This window comes from Bos indicus, chromosome 7, assembly GCF_029378745.1.
Source record: "Bos indicus isolate NIAB-ARS_2022 breed Sahiwal x Tharparkar chromosome 7, NIAB-ARS_B.indTharparkar_mat_pri_1.0, whole genome shotgun sequence".
In the NCBI taxonomy this organism is placed as follows: Eukaryota; Metazoa; Chordata; class Mammalia; order Artiodactyla; family Bovidae; genus Bos; species Bos indicus.
Window position 1 is genome coordinate 31,223,850 of NC_091766.1, and position 27,819 is coordinate 31,251,668.

The following is a 27,819-nucleotide window of genomic DNA, read 5'->3' on the forward strand; positions in this document are numbered from 1 at the left end:
CTGGGTTCGATCTCTGGGTTGGGAAGATCCCCAGGAGGAGCACAGTTGACAGTATTACCCTGTCAGGGAAAATACAGATTTTAATAGGAATCCATGCCTTTGGCTATGGGAAGGGCACTCAGAGCAGACTCGTGGTGTCGGTGAGCAAATGGAAGGCACAGGGGGCCTGCCCCAGACCTCTGGCAGCACTCGGCCATTCGCATTTTCAGAGTCCATGTGGAGCTGGCACAGGGCCCAGGGATGCAAAGCGGGTAACCCTGGGCTGTATGTCTCATGGAGAAGCTTCCAAGGGCCACCAACAGGGTTCATCTGAACTCCTGCTCTTCTCGGAACACTTGGAAAAACAGGCAGAAAGGACAGGCACTGCTTGTGCCTCTGCAGCCCACTAGGGGTGGCAGGAAAGGTGTGTGCTAAGTTCTGAGGCTGATCAGTGGGGCTGACAGGTTCTGATCAGATCACACATGGGGAGGCCTCAGGTGCAGTTCTGGGTGCACCACTTTTAAGAGGGATGCTGATAAATGAAACGTCCACAAGAAAGCAAGAAGCCTGAGCAGGACACACTCAAAACTGGGGAGGGAAATTTTAGTTTGGAGAAGACAAAACCAAGGGTGAATGCCATCTCCAGACACTTAGTGGCAGCACCCTTGCCCAGGAGGAACGGTCCTTCTCTACGGTTCCAGAGGGAAAATCAGGTATCAGGATGGACATCTGAGGGCCGCTGATTCTGGCTGAACAAAAATTAACCACTGATTTTGGCTGAACAAAAACTAATCTCTGTGAATAGGTGGCTTTGTGAGACTGTGAGCTCCCCGTCACTAACATGATGGGGTATAGGCTTGGATGATCCCATCAGCATAGTAACCATCACTTTCTAAGATCTGATGGGTTTGGGACTACAGTAGTATTACTTTTAGCCTTTTAAAAACTCACTTATAAATAATCAAAACATTTTTCATTTAAATTTAAAGAAAAGTTGAAAGAATAAAAAAAGTACAAAGAACACATGTATACTCTTTACCCACATCCATCGACTGTCAACATTGTACCCAACTGCTTTTATTATCTGCTCTTTCTCACTTTCTCTCCTTTTTAAACGACATGATTTTTAGGGATCCTTCTTCGAGAGTTATGACTCTAGGCTTCCTTCCAGGTAATAGGAATTCAGAAAAATTGGGATTCTGTTGGCAGTGCTCTTAAGAGGTCTTAGCATAAAACCTGAACTCCACGTTCCTTGACTCACAGGGCCCTGTAGAGTTTGACCCTCCCTGAATGGCTCCCTGGCCTCATCCTCATTTTGATCACCCCACCCCCCACCCCTCCACAGCCATACTGGTTTTCTTTTTCTTCTGCATCCACTAAGCTGATTTCTGACTCAGAGGCGCTGCACTTGCTAGTTCCTCTGCCTTGAATGCTCTCCACTGGCTTTCCCATGGCTGGGCCCTAGGAACACTCCCTGATCCCCAAACTCTTCTCTCTTCCCTACTATAAGTTAATTTGTCACAAGCCTCACATCACCTCATCACTATTGGGAATGATCTGGTTTATGTATTCATTTGCTTGCCTTTGTCTGTCACCCCCCAGGATGTAAGTACTTTGAGAACAGGGCCTGTCTATACCTTGTTTATTACCCTGTCTTCAGTGCACAGGACAGAAAACACACAAGTTACTTGAGGAATGAATAAATAAAAGAATGAGTGGCTCCAAGAATAGCTATCTCATCAAAGACTTGTTAATACCAGGATGGACATTACTATTTGATGGCTTACACAGAAAGTGCCTAACGGACTTAAAGGTAAAGAGACACGTCTCTGTTGGGTGGGGTATGTTCACAGTCACTAGAAGTTTAGGGGAAAGTTCCCCCATCCAGAAGACGTGGACTTTTCTCAGGAGCCAATGTGTCTTCTGCTGCCATGGGTTCGAAAAGATTATCATAACAACGGATATCTGCAAGGGCTCCTGGAGCCAACTCCTCCCAGGTTGTTGAAACAAGAAAGACCTGGGGCTGGGATGGGGGGCCAGTGCGGGGAGCTGGGGACTATTTCTACATCTGAATGCCCATGGAACTCATTGAGACTGGCTCAGTTCTTTCAGAAAGGGAAGGTGAAAACTTTACTATATTGAGATTTCTTTCAAAGGAGTTCACAGATAATTCTACAGTGGTGCTTTGGAGAGATTGATTTTTCGTGTGTTTCTTTTTCTAAGATCGCTCTTGCTCTATTAGGAAGTGTTTTACCAGCCTCCAAATGGTCCATCAAATTGGAGGTGTACATGTGATCCCATTAAAGAGGCCTGAGTTTTTCCCTCAAACATTCGTTTCTTGTCAGGTCTAATCATTGGTGATTACCTTGAGCATTGGATGTTTGCTCTGGGTGAGTCTGAAGGCATCTGAACTTGAAATTGGCCTCCTTCTCAACCACAGAAGAAATCTGTAACAGCGCCTATTGTGGAAGTGGCTACAAGTCACATGACCTGGAGAAAAATGGAATAAACCACCCCTAGGAAAATTATTTTTAAAAGTTTCGGTTAATTCACTTAACTTGGTAAGCAAGAAAAACTATTTAACAAAGAACAAATTTTCCACTTCACTGGTGAGGGAAAATGCTAGCTTTTAAAGTTTTAAAATATCCTGAAATTAAATTACTATCCCTAAGTCTAGCTATCTGATAGTATAAGGAATGTATAAGAGAACAGACTCCAGAGACAGACTTCCTGGAGTTTGAATCCCAACTCCGTAATGTAATTGCTGTGTGACTCTGGGTAAGATAATTAACTTCTCTGCTCCGTGCCTCAGTTCGCCCATCCATATAATACAAACATCCTAATGGTACTTAGTTCACAAGGATTTTAGGATTGAGTTAACACAAGTAAAGGGCTTACAGCTGTACCTGGCACATTAAGCACTACTGAAGTGTTTGCTATTAAGTCTTCTTTCTTACTCTACATCTTCAACTTAAAAAAAAAAAAAAAGAAAATCTTGTATCTCCAAAGTACCTTCAGATACATCACCTAATTTTGATACTAACAGTAGCCTAGCAACACTGGCAGAAAATTTTCTTTTTTATTTTATAGATAATGAGTCACAGGCTCAAGGTGGGATAGAGGGTAAAGGGTTGCATGCTAACTCAGATGGAGGTCTTGGACTCTGAGGCTGGGGGCCTGTCCACTGAATCTGCTGCCTTTGTCACTGATCACAGGGTTCAACTCTAAATCTGGGGATGGCTTTTAAGGAGGCACATTCTGATAAGCCTTGTGATCAAAGCCTCTGTTAACCCCATAGAAACTTGAGTGTGCTTGAAATTAAAAAAAAAAAAAAAATTAATGGAGGTAAGCGAAAACTTTCATTTGCACTTCAAACTATCTTCCGTGACGATTCTGACCCAGACAATGAAACATTACTTTCACTCACACAGAAAAACAAAGAGATAAACAAACCTAGATAGACGAATTATTTTCCCCACCTCATCTAAACAAACTGTCGATAGTAAACAAATGATCCAGAAGAAAAGTAAATAAGTTTTGTACAGTTGTTTCAGTTCAAAAGGCCTAGAATTCTCATAGCTGTATAGGTAGGAAGATCTATTTATTTTCAAACACAATGCACCTAATTCAAGGATTATCTTAAGTCTCCCATCATCTGCAGTTCTTAGGATTCTAGTTACTATCAGAGGTCCCGCTTTGGCAAGGTTAATGGTGATGCCTTAGAGTAATTAGTTGGAAAAATAACAAACATCATTTCATAGTTTAATGCTATGGTATCATTCCCATCAATATCCTTTTTTATTTTCATTTTTTGCCCATCACAGAGAGAAAAGCAAAGAGGCTTAATTTGATTTTCAGAAGGAAAAACAATCCTGAATGTACTTTTATTTTGGTCGAGGGTGGGGGGCGGTGCAAGGAGAAAAGGTCAGCCAGCTGGTTTTCATCTATATGCCATAATTCTCTGTTTAGTTTACACTATTAAACTCCAAAGCTTTGCTTTAATCTTAACTGTTACAGTATGCCTTACTGCAGATTCTATCATGTCGCATCCCTGATAGGATTTCAAACTTTGGCAAAGCACCATCCCCCAAGTTGGTCCTTGCCATCTGGGTAGTAAACGTATCCAACATTTTTTCATTGGCGCCTGCATCATTATGTTTTGTCACCAATGGTTTCTCGGGTTTGCAGTAAATTGCTGCGTATACTGTGGTTTGGAGCCACCACGATGATCGCCTACATTTATTTGTATACAACTGGGTCCTCATCAGGGCCTCCCTGTCCAGTTAGTCTCTGGAGGATGACCTAACATCTGTTTGTTGGGGGTGGGTGGTGAATGGAGAAGCCATAAAAGAAGAAGAAAACAGAAAGCAGGAGCAACCAATTTGATGGGGGAAGAGATTCCAGGAGGAGTCCCCCACACTCTAAAATGCAGGTTAAAAAGAGATGAGTGAAACTTACCTGATCTGTCTTCATTTTGCGAATCACATCTTCGGCACAGTTCCGGGATGGTCTTGAGTGATGTGACTGAATACTGAACAGGAAGCCAGAGGAAAAAGAGTGTAAAGTAACAGTTTAAAACAAGAGCATTACATTCACTCAACTGGCCAGAAAACCAAAACACAAGAAGTGATACTTGAGTACAACATGTATGTCCAGAAAGTCTAAGTTTACACTAAATGGACTGCTTGGTGATCTGGCTGTAGCCCAGACTCTACCTATAAACATGTAAGTAGATGCAGATTAAAAAGAGGTCTGGACAGTCCTTTAACAAATGAGGTGGGGTATAGCCAGCAGATATTCTATTTCTTCTGCTACTTGTGGAAGATGGATTTTTCTGAACCTTGACAGTTTCCAGAAGATGGCCATAATATTTGCACTCTGAATCCTAAGAGTGAATCTATGTATGGAAAAAAAAAGTCAAGAAGAGGAGCACCCGGCTTCCTACAGCAGCCAGGGTAGCCAGGATCCATCTCTCCTGAACTACAGAAATGTCCCTAATGCTGCCACAAATCATACTATGATCTCCATGGGAAATATCAGGATAATGCTATGAAAAGCGAGAAGAGCACGGTTCTGTTTGAAAGCTCATCTGTTTCACAGATAGATTAGTCTAAATTGAAAGAAACCACCCTTCAGGCTCTGTCCCAGCACCAACTTAGGGGCTGCTATCAGGATGATAGATTATGACATAAAGGGGCATAAAATCAGAGGAGCTACAACAAATGTAAAATCAATAGTTATAATGTATAGGAATGACATTTGATGCCAATTAATCTTTCTTTGGAGAAGGGTGTTTTAAAACAATGTAAATAGGATGAACTCTTTCTTTAATCAAAGGCCAAGTCAGGGACGGTCTTCAATCATACTTTAATTCATAATATATAGCTTCCTAAAAAGTTTACTCCGCACCTTTAAGAATGATGCTCTTATGTAAATGAGCATGGATTCTGAATGACTTCACGTTGCAAAACTGGGAGGGGGATTGAGAAAAACAAAAACATTTAATCTAAAAGAAAAATGATCACGAGAAGCTCATTAGGATTATTCCAGCATTACAAGTGAGGGATGTGTATTTGGGACACATTTGTCTATAGGAAGGTGCTTCAGTTAGCTTGACATTGATGGATGAAGCAGTGTTTACACTGAGCTCCCCCACGTCCCACCCCTGCACTTTCCATGAAGCATCAGGACAGCAAGACAGAGGGAGGGGCAGTTGGAGCTATTGTCAGTTAGCCAATTGCACATCACAAACAAATTAAATTTCCAGTACTTCCACGTGAAGAATGAAATCCCAGATGACTAATTAGAGAAATGACTCTTACCTGCCTGATGCAATAACATCCTGTTTATGTTGGCTATTCCTCAGAGACTACAGGTGTTTTAGCAAACCCGTTCACATCCTCCAGGGAAGGAGGACGGCCTCTTAAGCCAAAAATGAACTCCATGGAAGTTTTTCCCCTTTTACGTTAAGTTCTCTGGGTGTGGGAGGTAACACAGGTACAGAAGCATTTTTCTTGTTACTAGTAAGTTACCTTCTGTTTCTGGCCAAGTACAAGCTCTCTAAGGAAATCTGGTAGCTTCCTGAGGCCAGCTGGTACAGGTTAAATAATTACACAGTCTGTGATTCAATTAAAACTGGGCCTTTTGTTTCAGCTGCCATCAACCCCATGAAAGCACCCTTTGGCAAAGTCTTACCCTCTCTCTCTTTTTTCCCTGTTCTTCCGAGGCAAAATCTCAGACAGGAAATTTCAGATTGATCATGTTTAAATATAGTCAATGGTAAATTCAATAAGTTGCTCAGTGGGCCTAATGGTAAGTATTTAACTGGGTGTGCTGCTATCTGCATTTCCAGCCACATGCATCCTAACTGCCACCTCCCACCTGTCAGAAATGTCAGAACCTATGATTTATTAGCTGCACCTTCAGCTCCTCCAGAGTGATTGCAAAGGTCCACAGTATGCAATCACTTTTAATTTGATGAGGTTTCCACTTCAACAGCCCACAGGATGCCTGGTTGGTACAGGGACTGAGCTCCGGAGATGAGCCTGGCTGAGCCCCATCCACTGTCTCGATCTGTTTCACTTCTGGTGGCTCTGCCTCTCACCCACAGGCACACAGGAAGTCACTTTTGGGAAGGTATCTATCTTAATTCTTTGGGAATATGGCATTGTAGAAAAAGTCATGTGCTTGCTCCTGGTCATGGAAATAAATAGTAATTGAAGACAAAGATGATGTGTTGGCCAGAAAAATCAGTTTGGATAATTATAAGAATATATGGAATGTCAAATTCAGCAATGACTCTAACCTACACTGCAAACAAATCTATAAGAACACACGAGGGAAAAAAAAATCAATTTGTGGATTTGTTTCAGCAAGTATACTGCTCTTTGGATACAAGATAAAACTTAAGAGAGTGCCATACAGATGGTTAAGTTGTGATATGAAGAGATACAGCAGAAATCAAAATTCACAAAACTGACACAAAAAAATAATTTTCATATCTGGGAATAAGCAAACAACCCAGGAAATCTCCTTTCACAAATGCACTGTGATACCATCTGGGAGCTGAGAGGAAAGCTTTCCCAGGACGTCACCCGGGTTCACAGGACAGATGGCTTTTTATAAGGAGCTGTTAGGTCACCAGCCCACCTATTCTCAGGACAATGGCCAGCTCCCAGGGTAGCCATGACTGTTATTTTGGCCCTAAGAGAACGAAAGCCCCGTTTCTGTCCTGTGTCTTGACCTCAACCCAAGCCTTTATATTGTGTTCCCTTGATTCCTATTATCCTTGAGTGACAAGAGAGGAGAGGGGCCTTGGAGATGGCCAAAAAGTACTATATTTCCTATCTCTGTGTTGCATTCTAATTTTTTCTTTTTCTAAGCATCTTTAGAGGAAGCAATATTTTTGATTCAAACTTCTTTTCCACCCCTCCAGCATGCTCCAAGGAAAGCCCCCGCCAAAGACTGAACAGTTGCCTCCACTTCTTCCATGTCCCTGTGCATTCAAAGTTTAGTTTCCCCTCAGTTCCTTTACTCCAGGGCCTCCTTGCCTGCAACACTTTCTTCTGGCCGGGCAAATGCTACTGCTCCTCAAGGCCAGCTCCTCAAGGCCAGGGTTTCACAGAGTTCTACATTCTCTGTGAAACCCTGCCTGATTGCTTCAGCCCTGACTGAACATACTCTTCCTGAAAAATTAGTTAATTATTTAAAATTGAAGTATAGTTGACTTACAATGTTGTGTTCACTACTGCTGTGTATAACAAAGTGACTCAGTTTTATACATATACATATATACACACATTCTTTCTCATATTCTTTTCCATTGTGGTTTATCATAGGATACTGAATACAGTTCCCGCCAAGGACTTTGTAGTTTATCCATTCTACATATACCAGTTTGCATCTGCTAATCCCAAACTCCCAATCCAGCCTCTTCCAACCCCCTCCCTCTTGGCAACCACCAGTCTATTTTCTGTGTCTGTGATTCTATTTCTGTTTCATAGATAGGTTCATTTCTGCCATGTTTTAGATGGATGCAACTAGGGACTATCATGGGCTTCCCTGGTGGCTCAGCTGGTAAAGAATCTGCCTGAAATGCAGGAGATCTGGGTTTGATCCCTGGGTTGGAAAGATCCCCTGGAGAAGGGAATGGCAACTCACTCCAGTATTCTGGCCTGGAGAATTCCATAGACTTTATAGCCCATGGGGTCACAAAGAGTTGGACATGACTGAACAACTTACACTTGACTTCACTTCACTTTTCAGGGACTACCAGGCTAAGTGAAGTAAGTCAGAAAGGGATGCTTTTCTGCCCTTGAAAAGAAAACCTTGTCGTGTGCTCTGTCATTCCCCTGTGCTGTGTTGGCTCCCACATGTGCCTGAGGGAAAGGATGATGTCTTTAGTATATATGGATGGCACACAACAACTTATTCATGGTCTGAAATGCTAAGCTATACACACATATGATTAATCCTGGGACATAATATTATAGACGGTCAAGCAAGTCCTTTCATATTTAGGTTGTGAGTGGGAATTCCTTCCATGCTTCTGTACTTGCTCTAAAATTACTTAGCTTTCTAAAATGTAAGTTTGACTAGGGTGCTTCTCAGTTTCAAATCTTCAGTGGCTCTGCCCTGCCCCTAGAAGAATGATCAACAGGCCTTAGCATGGCATGGGCAGCCTTCCATGAGCTTGGACTCATCTCTCACCACTGTCCTCTTCTGGTTGCAATAATACTAAGTTTCTTGTGGATCCCTCATAATATCTTCTCTGATCCTCCCAAGTGGAACTTACCTCACCTTTCAAAGTGTGGTGGCCAGACCAATGGCATTAACACCATTTACGAACTTGTTAGGAATTCACATTCCTGGGCCCCACCCCAGAAACTTTAAGGCAGGGCCCAGCAATCCAGGAAAGACTGACAGCAGGAAGACAAGGGGGCGACAGAGGATAAGATGGCTGGGTGGCATCATCAACTCAATGAACATGAGATTGAGCAAACTCCAGAAGGTAGCAGAGAACAGGGAAGCCTGGCATGCTGCAGCCCATAGAGTCGTAAAGAGTGGGACACAACCGAGCTGCTGAACAACAGCAGCAATCTGTGTTTTTACAAACCATTCAGGTGATTCTGATGCCTAGTAAAGCTCAAGAACCACTGTTCTTTCTTTCTTTATCTTGGCCATATGTTCAGTACAGAATCCATCATGTGACATTTCATCTATACCTTTACATAATGTCTTTCTCTGCTTCCTGAGGGTATGGACAATATTTTATTTACCAGATACTAGGTACTTACTGAACTGAGTAAAATGAAATTTTCCTAGGAAGCTCATGATACTGGTGGCAATACTAATACTAATAATGGTAGTGCTAATTTATATAGCACTAATCTTAAGAAACCATGTGCACGTTAGTCGCTCAGTTGTGTCTAACTCTTTGCAACCCCATGGACTCAAACTCATCAGGCTCTTCTGTCCATTGGATTTTCCAGGCAAGAATACTGGAGTGGGCTGCCATTTCCTTCTCCAGGGCATCTTCCCTGGAGAAGGACCAGGGATCAAATCTTCCCGACCCAGGGATGGAAATCAGGTCTCTGCATTGCAGGCAGATTCTTTATCCTCTGAGCCACTGGTAGTATTCAGTAATATTTATATAGCACTAATCATGTTAGAAAATGCCATACCTACCAGTCTAGCAATGTAATAAGGACATATTTAAAAGAATAAACACTTCTAATATATTCACAGCATGAATGGCAGCTGATGCCTTAGCCTTTTGTACAGAGACAATGGATTTGGAGCCAGAAGCTCTGGATTCAAGTCCTACTTCTGACATTTATTAACTCTGTAGTTCTGGGCAGAGAAATCATTTCTAATCTCTGAAGCTCAGTTTCTTTATTCAGAAAACACAGATAATCAGATGAGATTATGTAAGTGAATCTGCAAGCTATAAAATGATGTGAAATGTTCTGGTCTCTTCTCTCTAATTCATCTTCCTTGTGTGTACCACAGCTCTTCCCTCCTCATCTTTGTGCCTCTCATAATTCGCAGTTCAGGAGATCAAGACTTGAGAACTGATGAGCCAGGAAGAGGGGTGGCCAGGCTGGGACTGGAAAGGAAAGGAAGGACAGCCCAGCCTGTCTCAGCACTTTATTTCACTTCTTTGGTCTTTCCTTCCAAGAGAACCCATGCCCAAGAACAGACACTGAAACTCAGCTTCACAAACTACACAGAGTTGCTATGATGTTAAGATGATCCTACACATCCCAATGTTGTCACTCTGCCATGCAAAACAGTTTGAACGTGCATGGGATTCATAATTACAGGCTGTGACTTCTACACTGGGCTTTGGGGACCTCTGACCACCCTACATACTATTCAGAGCTGAAAGCTTTGGCCCTTGCTCCTGAGAACTGGAGCCAGTTGGGTGAATGAGCAGACATTACTCAAATGGTCATGAGCCACAGAAAATGAAAGAACTAAAATCCTAACACTTTTTCAAGCTAGAGACTTTTAAGCAACTAAGGCCACATTGAGTTTCCAAAAGAAATAATTAGGCCAGTCATCCAAACAACTATCCTGAAATTCGTGGTTTCTCACGTAGCTTTCCAAAATGCAAGCAGGCATCTACACAGTCACACACTAAAAATGACAAAAATGTGTACAAAGCTGGTAGGGAAAGCAAAGGCACACAGCTGAACAGAGACTTTCAGAAGTGCAATATTTTCCTAAAACTGTGACCTCCTCTCCAATGGCCCAACTCAAGGCAGCAGCATCCTGACTTCACGCCCTCCCTAACAGATCGTGCTCTGTTTTCCCTTCTCTGGGGATGTGGTGCTCACACTCCACACCTTCATCACACTAGCCTGCTGTTACGGCTCAGAACTCATTCTCTCCCATCTCCTTGGACTCATGCTCTCTCCTTCTCTCAGCCACACTCTCAACATCAGCTCTCTCCTCTGATCCTACAGAATTAAACAAGCACCCCCACCGCCTCAAGACACACTGCCTCCTCAGCTGGTCATGGGTGGAGTTTCCTGCTCAGGTGTTCACAGCCATCGTTTTTTAAAGAATTGCCTTGGTTCCTGTCTCCACTTCCTCAGTTCTGCATTCACTCCTCCAGCCACAGCACTGTGGTATTTGTGCCCTCACCCACAGGCATTGCTCTTATTGTGGCCACCAGTGAGTTTTAACTGGAAAATCCAGGGGCACTTTTCAGACATTGCTCTTTCTAATCACCTATTTCCCACGCTTGACCATCGTAAGTGGTCCTTTACATTCTTTAAATCATCACTCCCCCTCTTTCTATCTCCCTAAGTTTCCTCTTTGAAGGAATATCTTTGAAAACTTCTTTCCTGTCTTCTTTGGAGAAGCTTCTTTTTCCTCCTTCCTCACAGGACACACTTCTGCACAGTTCCTTTCTTGGGACATTCTTCCCTTTTCATATTCCATGCTTCTCAGGTGACCTTACTGATTCCCACAGTTTCAACCATTAGCTCTACATAGTATAGACACTGGTCATCTACATATTCATATATATATCCCATGCATGGAAATTCCTAAAGAGATGGGAATACCAGATCACCTTACCTGCCTCCAAAGAAGCCTGTATGCAGGTCAAGAAGTAACAGTTAGAACTAGACATGGAACGGTTTAGTTTAAAATTGGGAACGGAGTACATCAAAGCTGAATATTGTCACCATGCATGTACAGTCCATGGGGTCACAAAGAGTCGGGCACAACAGACTGATTGAACCAACCTAAGCAGAGTACATCATGAGAAATGCTGGGCTGGATGAATCAGAAGCTGGAATTGAGATTGCGGGGAAAAATTTCAAAAACCTCAGATAGGCAGATGATACCACTCTAATGGCAGAAAGTCAAGAGGAACTATAGACTTTCTTGATGAGGGTGAAAGAGGAGAGTGAAAAAGTTGGTTTAAAACACAGCATTCAAAAACTAAGATCATGGCATCTGGTCCCATTACTTTATGATAAACAGATGGGGAAAAAGTGGATATGGTGACAGATTTTCTTTTCTTGGGCTCTAAAATCACTATGGACAGTGACTGTACCATGAAATTAAAAGATGCTTCCTCCTTAGAAGAAAAGCTATGACAAACCTAAATAGCCTATTAGAAAGCAGAGACATCACTTTGCTGACAAAGTTCCGTATAGTCAAACCTATGGTTTTTCCAGTAGTCATGTACGGATATAAAAGTTAGACCATAAAGAAGACTGGGTGCCGAAGAACTGATGCTTTTGAATTGTAGTGCTGGAGAAGACTCTTCAGAGTCCCATGGACAGCAAGGAGATCAAACCAGGTAATCCTAAAGGAAATAATCCCTGAATATTCATTGGAAGGACAGATGCTGAAGCTGAAGCGCCCAAACTTTGGCCACCTGATGTGAAGCGCTGACTCACTGGGAAAGACCCTAATGCTGGGAAAGATTGAAGGCAGGAAGAGAAGGGGGCAACAGAGGATAAGATGGTTAGATGTCATCACTGACTCAATGGACATGAGTTTGAACAAACTCTGGGAGATAGTGTAGGACAGAGAAGCCTGGTGTGCCACAGTCCATAGGGTCACAAAGACATAGGGTTGGACATGATTCGGTGACTAAACAAATCCCGTGTGTGCATGCTCAGTCACGTCCGACTCTTTGTGATCCCATGGATGTAGCCCACCAGGCTCCTCTGTCCATGGGATTTCCCAGGCAAGAATACTGGAGTGGGTCGCCACTGCCTTCTCCAGGGGATCTTCCTGATCCAGGGATTGAACCTGCATTTCCTGCATGTTCTGCATTGCAGGAGGATTCTTTACCATTGAGCCACCTGGGAAGTCATATATATCTCAGTCTGTTTTAAATATATAATTCTTTCCACCATTCAGACTCTATTAAAGAAAATTATTATAAATTATCCTATTTTAAATGCATTTGATTTTTGCTCTTACTCCTTGTTTTTATCCTATGTTCCAAGAGGTATTTAAAAAAGGGAACCCTCTTACACTGTTGGTGGGAATGCAAACTAGTACAGCCACTATGGAGAACAGTGTGGAGATTCCTTAAAAAACTGGAAATAGAACTGCCTTATGATCCAGCAACCCCACTGCTGGGCATACACACTGAGGAAACCAGAAGGGAAAGAGACACGTGTACCCCAATGTTCATCGCAGCACTGTTTATAATAGCCAAGACATGGAAGCAACCTAGATGTCCATCAGCAGATGAATGGATAAGAAAGCTGTGGTACATATACACAATGGAGTATTACTCAGCCATTAAAAAGAATACATTTGAATCAGTTCTAATGAGGTGGATGAAACTGGAGCCTATTATACAGAGTGAAGTAAGCCAGAAGGAAAAACATAAATACAGTATTCTAACGCATATATATGGAATTTAGAAAGATGGTAACAATAACCCTGTGTACGAGACAGCAAAAGAGACACTGATGTATAGAACAGTCTTATGGACTCTATGGGAGAGGGAGAGGGTGGGAAGATTTGGGAGAATGACATTGTAACATGTAAAATATCATGTAGGAAACGAGTTGCCAGTCCAGGTTCGATGCACGATACTGGAGGCTTGGGGCTGGTGCACTGGGACGACCCAGAGGGATGGTGTGGGGAGGGAGGAGGGAGGAGGGTTCGGGATGGGGAGCACATGTATACCTGTGGTGGATTCATTTTGATGTTTGGCAAAACTAATACAATTATGTAAAGTTTAAAAATAAAATAAAATTAAAAAAAAAAAAAAGTAAAAGCAAGCAAAAAAAAAAAAAATAAACATCAGAAGTATAATTAAAAAAAAAAAAAAAAAATTGATGTGTCAAATTCTTCCATGCTAAAACACTGCTTGCTGTTGGTATTTGGGAAAACTCAGTAATTCTCTCTGACCATATTAGAAGTACACCAGGAATGACTCTATTGTAACGTTAATATGTACAGTCAGACAAAAGATGAAACTCCACATTGGTGAAGGGACGATGAGACCACAGAATTGAATGATCCTCTTCTACTGCAGGCAGTGGTTGTGGATGGGAAAGGACGTGGGTGAATGAGTGTGGCTATAGGCGACCAAGGGGCTGAGGTTTTTTTTCATTTTTCAATTCAGTAGTTACATACTTGGATTCTATAGCTAGACTGCACATGTTATAGCCTGACTTCACCGTTTTCCAGCTAATTAATCTTAGTTACTCAATCTCTGCATATTACAAGTTTCTGTAAAATAGGTACTAATGGTATCTACATCAGAATGTGGCTGTGAAGATTATGAGGTAATAATGAAAAATATCAGGAATGGTGTCTGATGCACAGCATGTGTTCAAAAATTGTTAGTTATCATTATTATTTAATTAAAAAGTATAAAAAATGAGCACTTAGAAATGAAGCTAAAATAATGGTAACTATTGAGGCAAAAATTACAAACTATGAAAGATTTAGAAAGCAAGTTATCTTACAGTAGAGCAGATGACCAACTACAAGCCTTATTTGACTTCAATGATTGTGTACTTTTAATTGTGAGTCAATAATCAATCACTACCAAAATATAAAGACTGACTTCAAGAATGGCGTTTGATACTATAATTAATTGTGACCTAATATTTAAGTTAACCTGACATTTCATAATATGCTCAACTGTTATCACAGGGTATGGTAAACTCTGTGAGAACATAGGATACATCTGTGTCATTCACCTCAAGTCTAGAACCATGCCTGGTGCACTGTAAATGTTTAATATATGCCTGTTGAGTAGACTTGTATAACATGTACTTGTTCATAAATGGTAAACGGTTTGTATAAATAATCCGCATAGTCAACTTAATAAGTGTCATGACTTGGGCAAGATGAAAACTATTTCCAGAGTAAGAGAAGGGCAAAACAGTAAATCAACCAATTATTCATTCTGCTAGGAAATCACTCCATATCTATAAGATTGCTCTCTACCTTCTCAGGTAGGGATGTCAGTCAGGTCCAAGTTTGGCATCTGGGGACTTGGGTTCTAGGCCTGCACTCTAACACTAGTTATGGGACATAAATTTGAAATTAAATTTTGCCTGGATTAGATTATTTTTAATTCCTTTCCTGGCAGGTATTAAGAAAATGGTAAGACATATATAATATGGTGAGCTGGAGAAGGGACCAATGAGAGGTAATTGAGACTTGGATACAGGACACTACAAAAAGAACACTGCCAAAGTTGGGGCATTCCGAAGAGCTGATGAAACAAATCCTACTGAGAAGCACTTTAGAGAAGTTTGAACGGAAATAAGAGCAGGGTGATGGCTCGAAAGGGCAGGGACAGCGAAGAGATGGAGGCGATCTGAGGCCCCTAAACGTCTTAGTAACCTTCTAGGAAGCACCAAAGAAAGATAACAGGGTTTTAGAGCCGTGCTAGAGAGGAGGGACAAGCAAGGTTGTCTGTACCTTGAGTATCTTTCTAAGATTTTTTTCACACCTAAAACTGGAACAAAAGCTGTACTCTTTATCCACCCCGACTCAGTGCCTGGGTCCATGTGATAAGCCCTTCGGGCCCTTTCTCAAGGTCTCCCACTACCCTGAAGCACTTCTTGGTCAGAATGTAAAGAAATCTGGAAAGTGTCAGTGGGATGAGTTGAGCAAAAGGTGATGTACGCATGAAGGGGGAAGGGGGGCTGGTACTTTAGTGTAAGTGATGCCCAGTCTGTGGGACGGAAATGTGAAAACTCACTCAGAGTGAGATTTATTTGCCATAAGAATTTATTTTTCTACCAGTGGTTTAAGCACTTTGCTAGCTTGCTCAGTCGCTTCAGTCGTGTCCTACTCTTTGCGACCAACTCTTAATAGCTCACCAGGCTCCTCTGTCCATGGGATTCTTCAGACAATACTACTGGAGTCAGTTGCCATGCCCTCCTCCAGGGGATCTTCCTGACCCAAACCCATATCTTCTGTGGTTCCTGCACTGCAGATGGATTCTCTACCCCTGAGCCACTGGGGAAGCCCTTTAAGCACTTTAGGAAAATGAATCCACCTAAGTCTGTACTATTACCCTGGGCGGCAAGGGCTTGGGTCAAAAGGGATAATAAAGTGAAAGGACACTTATTGACCCTGATCTCATCTGATTTGCACAAAACGTATGCTATGTGATTGCCAAAAATGTCAACTTTCACCAAAGCTGCAGTCATGGTGATACAGAAAAGCAAGAAAAATTCCTGTGCTGAGGAATAAAGCCTTGTACTTAGTTCTATTTATGTGCGTGTGCACACATGCCTGTGTGTGTCTATTTACATGTTTGTATACATGTTGGAGAAGGAAATGGCAACTCCAGCGTTCTTGTCTGGAGAATCCCATGGACGGAGAAGCCTGGTAGGCTGCAGTCCATGGGGTCACACAGAGTCGGACACGACTCAAGCGACTTGGCAGCAGCAGCATACATGTTTGTATGTACATGTAGGTATTTGTATAAATATATGCATATACATATATATGCACTTGTGTCTGCATATGAATAGAAGTGTGAGTTTATGTATGGACATAAATATACATTTCATATCTTCTCCATAAAATACAGGACAATAGGTAGAGATGGATTATTATGACTTAACAGATGGAAAAACTGAGGAACAATTAAATTAGGAGGGTTGCTTAAGTTCTCCTAGCTTCTTTTATTTTATTAATATTTATTTATACTGTATATCAACTCCTTTACTTTTGATAAGCACTCTACAATCGCTTCAGTGACAGCTAGGGATAGTGATGGGTAAGATGACTGGTCCAGAGGAGATTTTATTAAACCAAATTGCTCAAAAGAGAAAAAGTAACACAAACAGTTCTGTTTTGAAATCCTGACCCTCCTACTTATCTATCTGTAACCCTGTGAAAGTCAGACTATCTCTCTAAGCCTCATTATTTCATCTGCCAAACAGGGGATTAAAAATAGGGCCTGCCTTGCAGAGCTGATATGAGGATTAACCAGGACCAATGATTTAAAGAGTTGCAGTGCGTGGCGCAGCCAACATTTGATGGCTCACGAGTGGAGCACTGCAGTGGATCCATGGTTTGGCCTCTACTTTGTTCAGTCCTGTGTATAATCTTATTTTTGAGGACAGCAAATTGGCCTCTCTTCATAAAATATACATCACGGCTACTAAGAACTCTATAGTAAAATAATATTCCAGGGCATTTTCCCTTTGTAAGACAGAGAGAGCTGGCTTCCATAGGAATACAGAAGGAACTCTGTAAACCATCTGCAGCAACAGAAAAGTCCAGCTTTGAACCCCTGTGTCTGTGTGTGTCGTCATCTCGCCCTCTCAGACCCTCAGTCACTGCACAATGTTCTGCCCTTTCAGATGGCAGAGTTACAAGAATGTATAGTTTAAACTCTGCATTTTGCAAAAGATGAGCATTATTTTTGAGTCTGGGAAACTTCAAAATAATTTGATTGCCTTCTGTGTTTTGTCTCATTAGGCAAAGGCAAAAAAGCTTTGCTTTTCTGTACCAATATACAGCTTGTGTTTTAATTAAAACAAGAACTAGGCTCATGACCAGGGGGGAAAATCATGAAACAGAAACCCTATAATACGTAAAAGGGCTACGGTTGGAGAGTAAGAAGAGGAGTTTTAAACTTGGGCATCTCTTCTGTAAACATCTTTTTCAAATGTATTATGCATTTCCCTTCCCCCTTCCTGCCACTAAACCAGGAAAGAAGCATAAAGGCTGTCAGAAAAGGTTGTTTACAGAATTTCAACAACACAGGCAGGTTTATGGGAGACAACATTTCTTGTTGGGCTTCCCGGTGCAATGATAAAGAATTCGCCTGTCAATGCAAGAGGCACAAGAGATGTAGGTTTGATCCCTGGGTTGTGAAGATTCTCTGGAAGAGGAAATGGCAACCCACTCCATTATTCTTGCTTGGAAAATTCCATGGACAGAGGGGTCTGGTGGGCTACAGCCTATGGGGTCGCAGAGTTGGACATGACTGAGAGAGTATGCATGCACACACATTTTTTTGTTATACCAGTGAATTAGCAAGTTGAACACATCTTTGTGGGGATTTTTTCCCCTAATGTTAGCATTTGAATTATATCCACTTAGCCCTTAAAGCAGATGTAAATTTATTGCCCCTAGGTTACCTAAATAGACTGAGAACAATCATTTCAATATTTTAGAGGCTATGTCCATTTCTTTTCCCATGAAGACATTATATAGGCTAATACATTCTGACATGTTTAAGGTCTTAAACCTGGATGAGATGGAACAACTATAAAATAATCTACCATGTCTCAGAGGATGCCAGTTAGAGTTTCTTTAGTTTTAAGTGGACTGAAATAGACCAGGACTGTTCATCCTCAGCACTGCCAGCATCTTAGGCTAGATAACTCTTTCCGATGGGGTATTTTCCTAGGCATTGCAGGATGTTTAAATCCATCCCTAGTCTCTGCCCACCAAATGCTGGTTATACCTCCTCTTATGACAATCAAAAACATCTCCAGGTATTGTTAAACGTCCGCTGGGGGAAGGGTAAAGTTGCCCCAAGTACTGGGGCTAAAGGCAGATATTCCAAAGACAGTGCTCCTAATTCAGTGGATGACGTTGGGCAAGTTAAACAACTCACACCTCAGTTTCCTCATCTATAAAAAAAAATAATAATTTTCCCTTCTTCAGAGAATTATTGTGAGTATTAAACAAGATAATGCATATCCCCTGGGAAGTGCTCAATGTTAACCATTATCATTAGTTTATCAAGTCTATGCAATTTCATTTTTTCCCTTCTGGTTTCAGTTTAAATGCAGGTTAAAGATCCAAACAATAGGAATATATCTAAAGGGGGTGAGTTTGAGTGCAGTTACACAGTCACAGATGGAGATCTTTACTTATGTTTCAGAGTGGTCAGGCTATAGAAGCTCAACTATTGCATAATTCTGAATCCTAATTTGCTAAACAGCTTCAGTTATTGCTTAACATATTTTATTATCTTTCAAGTGGAGATTCCTAATTCATCAAAATTATGGGCTGCTGCCAGATGACTCTTCTATAAACACAACTGCTCTATTGTATTTTTTTTAAAAGTCTTGACATGATGCCTGGTCTTTTCCCTGGAGTTCTTTCTTCACCATTGGTCATATAAATATTATTGCAGCATTCATTGAAATAATAACAAAAGCTACCATTTTTAAGAGCAACTTACTGTGTGCCAAGATAAGTGTGTTCCGTATATTACTATTTCACTGAATCCTCGAAACAATCTTAAAAATGAGGTGGGTATCTCAGCAAGGCAAAGTTACAGTGCTACAGCCAGCAAAGGTCAGGACGAGGCTGCAGCCCACGCTGGTGCCTTCAAAGCCTACGCGCCACCCTGAACTGAGAATCGTAACATGTGTCCCTTTCTGAAACACTTTCTACGTTACCCCCACCACCCACATCATCATTCACTTTCCTTGCTCTTCTCCACTCAACTCAAGATACCTGGAGGGGAGTGGTTTTAAAAGAACCAGGCTGTGATCCACATTAATTATGGGGCTTCCCAGGTGGCTCAGTGGTAAAGACTCCACAGGAGACGTGGGTTCCATCCCTGAGGCAGGAAGATCCCCTGGAGGAGGAAATAGCAGCCCACTCCAGTATTCTTGCCCGGGAAATCCCATGGTCAGAGAAGCCTGGTAGGCCATAGTCGATGGGGTTGCAAAGAGTTGGGCACAACTAAGTGATTGAGCATGTATGCATAGTGATTTAAAAAGGGAGAGGGATACCACTCACTTCACATCCATCTTAATGAGGACTAATAATTTTCCGAAAGCTCAAAGAGGGAAAGGCTGAATTCACATATAGGAAAAGGTAGGCAGATTCACCCACGGCTGAATAAAATGGGTGATTCATCAAACGCACCCCAGGAATCCAATTCTTACATAGAGTATGCATATTTCACTTAAGGGAAGGAGTAAAGTAGAAGAATAACGCTGCTGCCAGAGGCATGTGAAAGCCTATGTTTTTGAGACAGTTGCCACTGGTGACCAAAAACCAAGACATCAATGGAAAGTAAGGTCAGAAAGTAGGTCCGTGTTGGCCCTGAGACGAAAAGGCACTTAACTTGTTCAGAAAAGCCACCTTCTCGTCACATACTCTGAGAGTCAGCCCAACCGGGTGAGGGTGTGAGAGTCTAACATTGCTGTCCGGCCACTGGCAGAATAGACCATGTGGCCCAGAGTGAGTCACAGGAAGCTCTGAGCAAGCAGGCAGACCATCCACTCACAGCAGCCAAGAGTCAGACTGGAAGCAGCAGGGAGTTCGTGAGTGCAGAGGACACTAAGAAGTTCATCAGTCCACAGGAGTACAGGATGAATCAGGGCCTCAGAGGTCAGCCTGTCCTGTCCTTAGCAATACATGACTCTTCCTCGATATTCCCAACAAGTGTCCAACCCATGTTTTGAAAGCTCCAGTGACTGAAAGATATTGTTCAAAGACTAATAACTTGGCCATCCTTCAGTCTGTGTCCTTGTGAATGTTAGTCCATGCAGGCTGTGGCACAGCCAGGTATATGAAAGGGACTAATTATGTACATTATGGGCATCTACACCAATCGGGTTAATTACATTTACCTAATGAATAATTGTGACAAGAAAGAAACAGATTAGGAAGGGGAAGTCCAGCGAGGTTACATGCTTTCTCATCCAAGCTCACACAAAACGAAATGGGATTCATTTACTTCCTGGTCAGGAAGGCCCCCAAACCACACTTTGTCTGCCACAGCAGGATTTCTGTTGTCAATTTCTAAATGTGGTAGGAAGAGCTTAGAATGTACAGACTACAACAGAGAAAGGAACCCATATAGATTAAGGCAGAATTTCTTGAAAGCACTGCCTGCAAGGAGCAATACTTACAGAGATGTCATCACTGAAGTCAATTTCATCCAAATCAAGGTATTCAGGGGCTTCCATTATTCTTCTTTGCACATTTTGAGTAACGTCAGCTACTTATAAAGTCCTGGACAATAACGAAGCACAAGAGAAAAGCAAAAAGGTTAGCTGCTTTATAACCAGAAATCATTTTATTTAGACAAACAAAATGAGAAAAGTTAACTGGTACGAGGGCTGCCTTTGAGCACACTTTCCCGCTTGTTTCCAATGTCCCCAGCCTGGCTCTCTATAAGCACAGCTCCTCCAGGCTCCCCAGGAGGGTCCCTAGCAGGTAGCCAAGGGTCCTTCACTGTATTTCATTTGTGCCTGTTTGCCTTTGCCAGAATAGTAACTCAGGTCAGACTCTTCCCCTGTGATTAAGGCAGATCCAGCCCACTTCCAATACTACACCATGGGGGAATGTATGGACTTTGAGGATGGGGAGCAAAGCTCAAAATCTGAGGACAACCCTATTCAAATGTTTATGTGGGCGTATCCTTGGATCCTGGGCATGGAGTAATGAATTCAGCCTCTCCATGGTAATAACACGAGGACAAGGCAGAGATACTGGAATGTCAGGTCCATGAATTAAGGCAAATTGGAAGTGGTCAAGCAAGAGATGGCAAGAGTGAATGTCGACATTCTAGGAATCAGCGAACTAAAATAGACTGGAATGGGTGAATTTAACTCAGATGACCATTCTATCTACTACTGCAGGTAGGAACCCCTCAGAAGAAATGGAGTAGCCATCATGGTCAACAAAAGAGTCCGAAATGCAGTACTTGGATGCAATCTCAAAAACGACAGAATGATCTCTGTTCGTTTCCAAGGCAAACCATTCAATATCACAGTAATCCAAGTCTATGCCCCAACCAGTAATGCTGAAGGAGCTGAAGTTGAATGGTTCTATGAAGACCTACAAGACCTTTTAGAACTAACACCCAAAAAAGATGTCCTTTTCACTATAGGGGACTGGAATGCAAAAGTAGGAAGTCAAGAAACACCTGGAGTAACAGGCAAATTTGGCCTTGGAATACGGAATGAAGCAGGGCAAAGACTAATAGAGTTTTGCCAAGAAAATGCACTAGTCATAGCAAACACCCTCTTCCAACAACACAAGAGAAGACTCTACACACGGACATCACCAGATGGTCAACACCGAAATCAGATTGATTATATTCTTTGCAGCCAAAGATGGAGAAGCTCTATACAGTCAACAAAAGCAAGACCAGGAGCTGACTGTGGCTCAGATCATGAACTCCTTATTACCAAATTCAGACTTAAATTGAAGAAAGTAGGGAAAACCACTAGACCATTTAGGTATGACCTAAATCAAATCCCTTATGATTATACAGTGGAAGTGAGAAATAGATTTAAGGGACTAGATCTAATAGATAGAGTGCCTGATGAACTATGGACTGAGGTTCGTGACATTGTACAGGAGACAGGGATCAAGACCATGTCTTGATCTTCTTTCCCCATGGAAAAGAAATGCAAAAAAGCAAAATGGCTGTCTGGGGAGGCCTTACAAATAGCTTTGAAAAGAAGAGAAGAGAAAAGCAAAGGAGAAAAGGAAAGATATAAGCATCTGAATGCAGAGTTCCAAAGAATAGCAAGAAGAGATAAGAAAGCCTTCTTCAGCTATCAATGCAAAGAAATAGAGGAAAACAACAGAATGGGAAAGACTAGAGATCTCTTCAAGAAAATTAGAGATACCAAGGGAACATTTCATGCAAAGATGGGCTTGATAAAGGACAGAAATGGTATGGACCTAACAGAAGCAGAAGATATTAAGAAGAGATGGCAAGAATACACAGAAGAACTGTACAAAAGAGATCTTCACGACCAAGATAATCATGATGGTGTGTCACTGACCTAGAGCCAGACATCCTGGAATGTGAAGTCAAGTGGGCCTTAGAAAGCATCACTACAAACAAAGCTAGTGGAGGTGATGGAATTCCAGTTGAGCTATTTCAAATCCTGAAAGATGATGCTGTGAAAGTGCTGCACTCAATATGCCAGCAAATTTGGGAAACTCAGCAGTGGCCACAGGACTGGAAAAGGTCAGTTTTCATTCCAATCCCAAAGAAAGGCAATACCAAAGAATGCTGAAACTGCAGAATTGCACTCATCTCACACGCTAGTAAAGTAATGCTCAAAATTCTCCAAGCCAGGCTTGAGCAATACATGACCCGTGAACTTCCAGATGTTCAAGCTGGTTTTAGAAATGGCAGAGGAACCAGAGATCAAATTGCCAACATTCGCTGGATCATGGAAAAAGCAAGAGAGTTCCAGAAAAGCATCTATTTCTGCTTTATTGACTATGCCAAAGTCTTTGACTGTGTGGATCACAATAAACTGTGGAAAATTCTGAAAGAGATGGGAAATACCAGACCACCTGACCTACCTCTTGAGAAATCTGTATGCAGGTCAGGAAGCAACAGTTAGAACTGGACATGGAACAACAGACTGGTTCCAAATAGGAAAGGGAGTACATCAAGGCTGTATATTGTCACCCTGTTTATTTAACTTCTATGCAGAGTACATCATGAGAAACACAAGCTGGAATCAAGATTGCCGGGAGAAGTATCAATAACCTCAGATACGCAAATGACACCACCCTTATGGCAGAAAGTGAAGAGGAACTAAAAAGCCTCTTGATGAAAGTGAAAGAGGAGAGTGAAAAAGTTGGCTTAAAGCTCAACATTCAGAAAACGAAGATCATGGCATCTGGTCCCATCACTTCATGGGAAATGGGTGGGGAAACAGTAGAACAGTGGCAGACTTTATTTTTGGGGGCTCCAAAATCACTGCAGATGGTGACTGCAGCCATGAGATTAAAAGATGCTTACTCCTTGGAAGGAAAGTTATGACCAACCTAGATAGCATATTCAAAAGCAGAGACATTACTTTGCCAACAAAGGTCTGTCTAGTCAAGGCTATGGTTTTTCCTGTGGTCATGTACGGATGTGAGAGTTGGACTGTGAAGAAGGCTGAGCGCCGAAGAATTGGTGCTTTTGAACTGTGGTGTTGGAGAAGACTCTTGAGAGTCCCTTGGACTGCAAGGAGATCCAACCAGTCCATTCTGAAGGAGATCAGCCCTGGGATTTCTTTGGAAGGAATGACGCTGAAGCTGAAACTCCAGTACTTTGGCCACCTCATGTGAAGAGTTGACTCATTGGAAAAGACTCTGATGCTGGGAGGGATTGGGGGCAGGAGGAGAAGGGGATGACAGAGGATGAGATGGCTGGATGGCATCACTGACTCGATGGATCTGAGTCTCAGTGAACTCCGGGAGTTGGTGATGGACAGGGAGGCCTGGGGTGCTGCGATTCTTGGGGCCGCAAAGAGTTGGACACGACTGAGCGACTGAACTGAACTGAACTCAAGGCAGACACTAACTAACCAACAGTAATGAATATTTCAGAATTTGTAGGGCAACCTCCAGTTCACCCCTCAAAAAAAAAGGATCTAAACACAGATTTAAACCACAGAGTTACTGCATCACCCCCTGCCTCTAACAGCTCTGCCTGCCAGAGCCAGACGGACCTGACACAGACGCCAGAGCGTCCTCGGGCAGGACTTGCCTCTGGGTAGCCCGCGGCAGCTCTTTAAATCTGTCAAGGAAGACACAGCACCTCCCAGTTCATTTCCCCATTACTCATCATCACCACCATTGGCGGTGGCAGTGGCACCCACAGATGTCAGGAATAGAAATAAAAATCTCCTGCCGGTGCCTTGCTGGGCAGTTCTCTTCTGCAGAGGAAACTCTGAGATGCTGAAAAAGATTCCATTTCCTGTAAGTTGTTTTGCTTATTACAAAAACTGTCTTATGCACTCAGACTTGAGAGTCTTAAATAATTTATTTTCTCCTCTTTCAGATCTCTAATGAAGGGGTAACTTGCCAAACAGTAAGGAATACATTATTGGAAAGTGAAAATAAATCTAGGCTGATTAGAATGAACTTATCAGTAAAAGATTGAGATTGTAAACATACCTAGTTTTTAAAGGAAAACTCTGACTCTGAAGGCACTGATTTCTCATTTTGAGGTTTAAAAAAAAAAATCTACAAAAATAGCATAGTTGCAGCAAAAGAGAGAAAATCACTCTTCGTTCCACACCTCAAATCCATCACTGGACTCAATTTTCCTTTTCTTCCCTTCCCACATGAATACACCATTTTTATATATATTTAATTTATAGTGGACACAGAGTTGATCTAAGAAAGGATTAGGATGCTATTACCATGTACAAATGTAATTATCCATTTAGAATATATATTAAAAATTCTTTTGAAATCACAGAAGGTATAAAATAAAAAGAAAATCAATGTGTATTTGATGCCTAAATTCAATTTTATTATTTATAGAAATCTAAAAATTGGTTTGTAAGCAAATTGCTTGGTACAAAAATGTATCACTTTTCCTTTAAGCCTCAAAAAGCTTTTCAGAGAAAAACATGCATACTCATACTTGCAAATTACTCAAAATAACTTTCCCTTCCATTCTGGTGGATTCTGAGACAATCCAGACTTGGGATTCCAGCTTGTCAACTAACAGATCTTCTTTCAATTCAATTTCTTTTCACTAAATCTGTACTCCACAATGAACTGTTGATTTATAGACTCTATTCCCAAGGCTTTGGTGAACACAAAGATGATTCTGGGTGTTAGGATGGGGTACAGACAAACAGTATCACCAGAGGCATGGAAACATGAGATGAAGTGGAAAAGCGTGCGTCAAAGCTGGGGAACAAGTGGATCTTTCAAAACATGGATACACAAAACTAAATGCAAAATGCAAATGATCACATCTTAACTAAAGTTAACAGTCATTGAATCTTTGAGGTGTTATTGACATTGTGAAGAACAATTTGCATTTGAGCATAAACATTCTAACGGAACATATCTAGTGGATAATATAAATCATGACAATGGGAAAATCTTTATATTTGGCCTTGGAGGTTGACAGTGAGATTCTTTATTCTAACAGACCAGAACATAAGTGTTACAACAGTTCCAGCCCATTACATGAAGGCCATATTTATCTCAGTAGGTTGAATGGTCCCACCTCAGATTAAGTGGTCCAAGGCATACAGTATTCTTCTTTGCTTCCCAATGGACCTACACATGTAGCCATCTCCTTTAACACACCTAATGCCATCTACAACACAATTCCTTCTGTCTAGTGTCAATGCTTCTTTCTTTCAAGGGGCCACTCTGGAATTAATACATCCTCATTTATAAGGTAGAGAAATCCCTGTGGTTCACCAAATCTGGGTCACATTCCCAGCATCAAGTCCATCTTTCAGCTGAGGGTGAGCCCACAGTTGCCCCAGTGGTCATTACATCGTCTCTTCCTTCCCCATCTGCCCTTCCATGGAGCACACAGGCCCCTCAAGCACTCCCTTCTGAGGAATTAGGGATGTGATGGGAACAGAGTCAGGTTTAGAGCAGCTGTTGCAACTAATCCAACACAATAAGGAAACTGAGCTGGGCTGGGGATGTGCTTTCCTCCTTGTGCTCTTTGGGCACCATCCCACCAGCCACAGCGGAAGCCAGCGAGCCCCCCTGTTCTGACAGCCCCACAGGCTCTGATGGGATGAACAGCCACAGAGGGTACACCCGAGGCCCATGAGCCAAGTCTGGCCCACAGATGTGATGTGCTTGGCCCCAGCAGTGTTTCTAAAAAATAGACTCTGTTGCCAGCTTATAGACCTTTGGTGATTTCACATAAAACTCTAGATTTCTGGCTTCACTTAAAAAATATCTGAAGCTCTGGCAGCACAGGTCTGTGTTCCCCACAATAAATAATCGGCTGGAGCTGAGCTGCCGCTGCCCTGTCTAGGGGACACGTGTTCCTCAGCTTCCCCCCTCAACCCCCATCAGTTCTGCTCATCCACACATCCTGCCTGGCCTTGGTGGCATTTCAGCCTTTGACCCTTCAGAGGAATCCAGGATTAAACCTTAAGTGCCATCCTCCCTGCTTTTCTTATTGGTGCCTCCCAACAAACGATATTTCCTTCATTTGTATTCTAAGGTTGAAACTGTATTCTACGATTGTTTTGAATTCTCATACCACAACAGCAGTAAAACACAATTTCTCACAAATAAACTACCAGCATGTTACAATATGTGCTTTTCCACAGCCTCCATGTCATCTCTTAGTATTAAAGAAAGGAAAGCTTCACCAACACAATAAAATGTTAGGAGGTGGGGATTACATTTCCTTCATTTTACAACCAGAGGAAGAAGACGTCTTTGCCTTGTGGTCACTGGCGTTGTGCAGTTACACGATGCCACTTCACTACTGTGACTGGGGGGAAGGGCAGAAGTTATGCCAAGGGCAAGTCCAGAAAAGAGACCAAGACCATCCTCTGCGTGGCCAGCCTGGCAGCTTGGACCCAAGAGGGCCAAGTGGCTCCAGGCTGACGAGAGTGGGTCGACAGACACCTCAGTGGAAAATATTTTTCAGCTTCCCCAGAAAGGGCAGTCCAGCTGAAAAGCCTTTACATGAGATTTTTATTGCTATACATCATAGTTGGCCCTGGACCCCTCTGGGATCTCAGAGCCCAGTCATTTATAAATTTGCACGGCACCCTTACCCCATCAGCCCTGAGCCTACAAGCTGCAATCCCAGGTTCCTTCTCTCCTCTTTTGCCCACTTCCTTCCCTTCAAGCACATCTCTTACAAGACCTGTCTACTCTCAGATACTGCGGACTGGTTGAAATCCTTCCATTTCAAGGTCAGTTGGGCTTCTCTCTTCACTGACATGGGCGAGTTTTAATCTGTTATGCACTGAGGCACGCATGTCGTGTGTTTCAGCTTTCTTTTTAGGGCAGGGTGGAGAGGTGAAGGTGGAGAGTGGGCAGGAGTGGAAAAGCAGAGAAAGGGAAAGGAAACATTTTCCAATGGCTTAAGTCTACTGCTCTGGGTGGGAAAAATTACAGAGAGGGAAGGAAAACCAATAT

The 27,819-nt window shown here is 42.2% G+C and overlaps 1 protein-coding gene across 6 annotated transcripts in view; it reads right to left on the bottom strand.

The window, feature by feature from the left end:
• The window catches only part of SNCAIP (synuclein alpha interacting protein), a 164,221-nt gene that overhangs the window by 60,545 nt on the left and 75,857 nt on the right, over positions 1-27,819 (bottom strand). For all 6 annotated transcript variants that reach the window (XM_070793263.1, XM_070793258.1, XM_070793259.1 and 3 more), the window contains 2 exons: positions 20,835-20,937; positions 4,438-4,510 (listed from right to left, as the gene is read on the bottom strand). In XM_070793263.1, coding sequence (XP_070649364.1) covers positions 4,438-4,510; positions 20,835-20,891 — 130 coding nt within the window. In that variant the 5' untranslated portion in view covers positions 20,892-20,937. The remainder of the gene's footprint in view (positions 1-4,437; positions 4,511-20,834; positions 20,938-27,819) is intronic.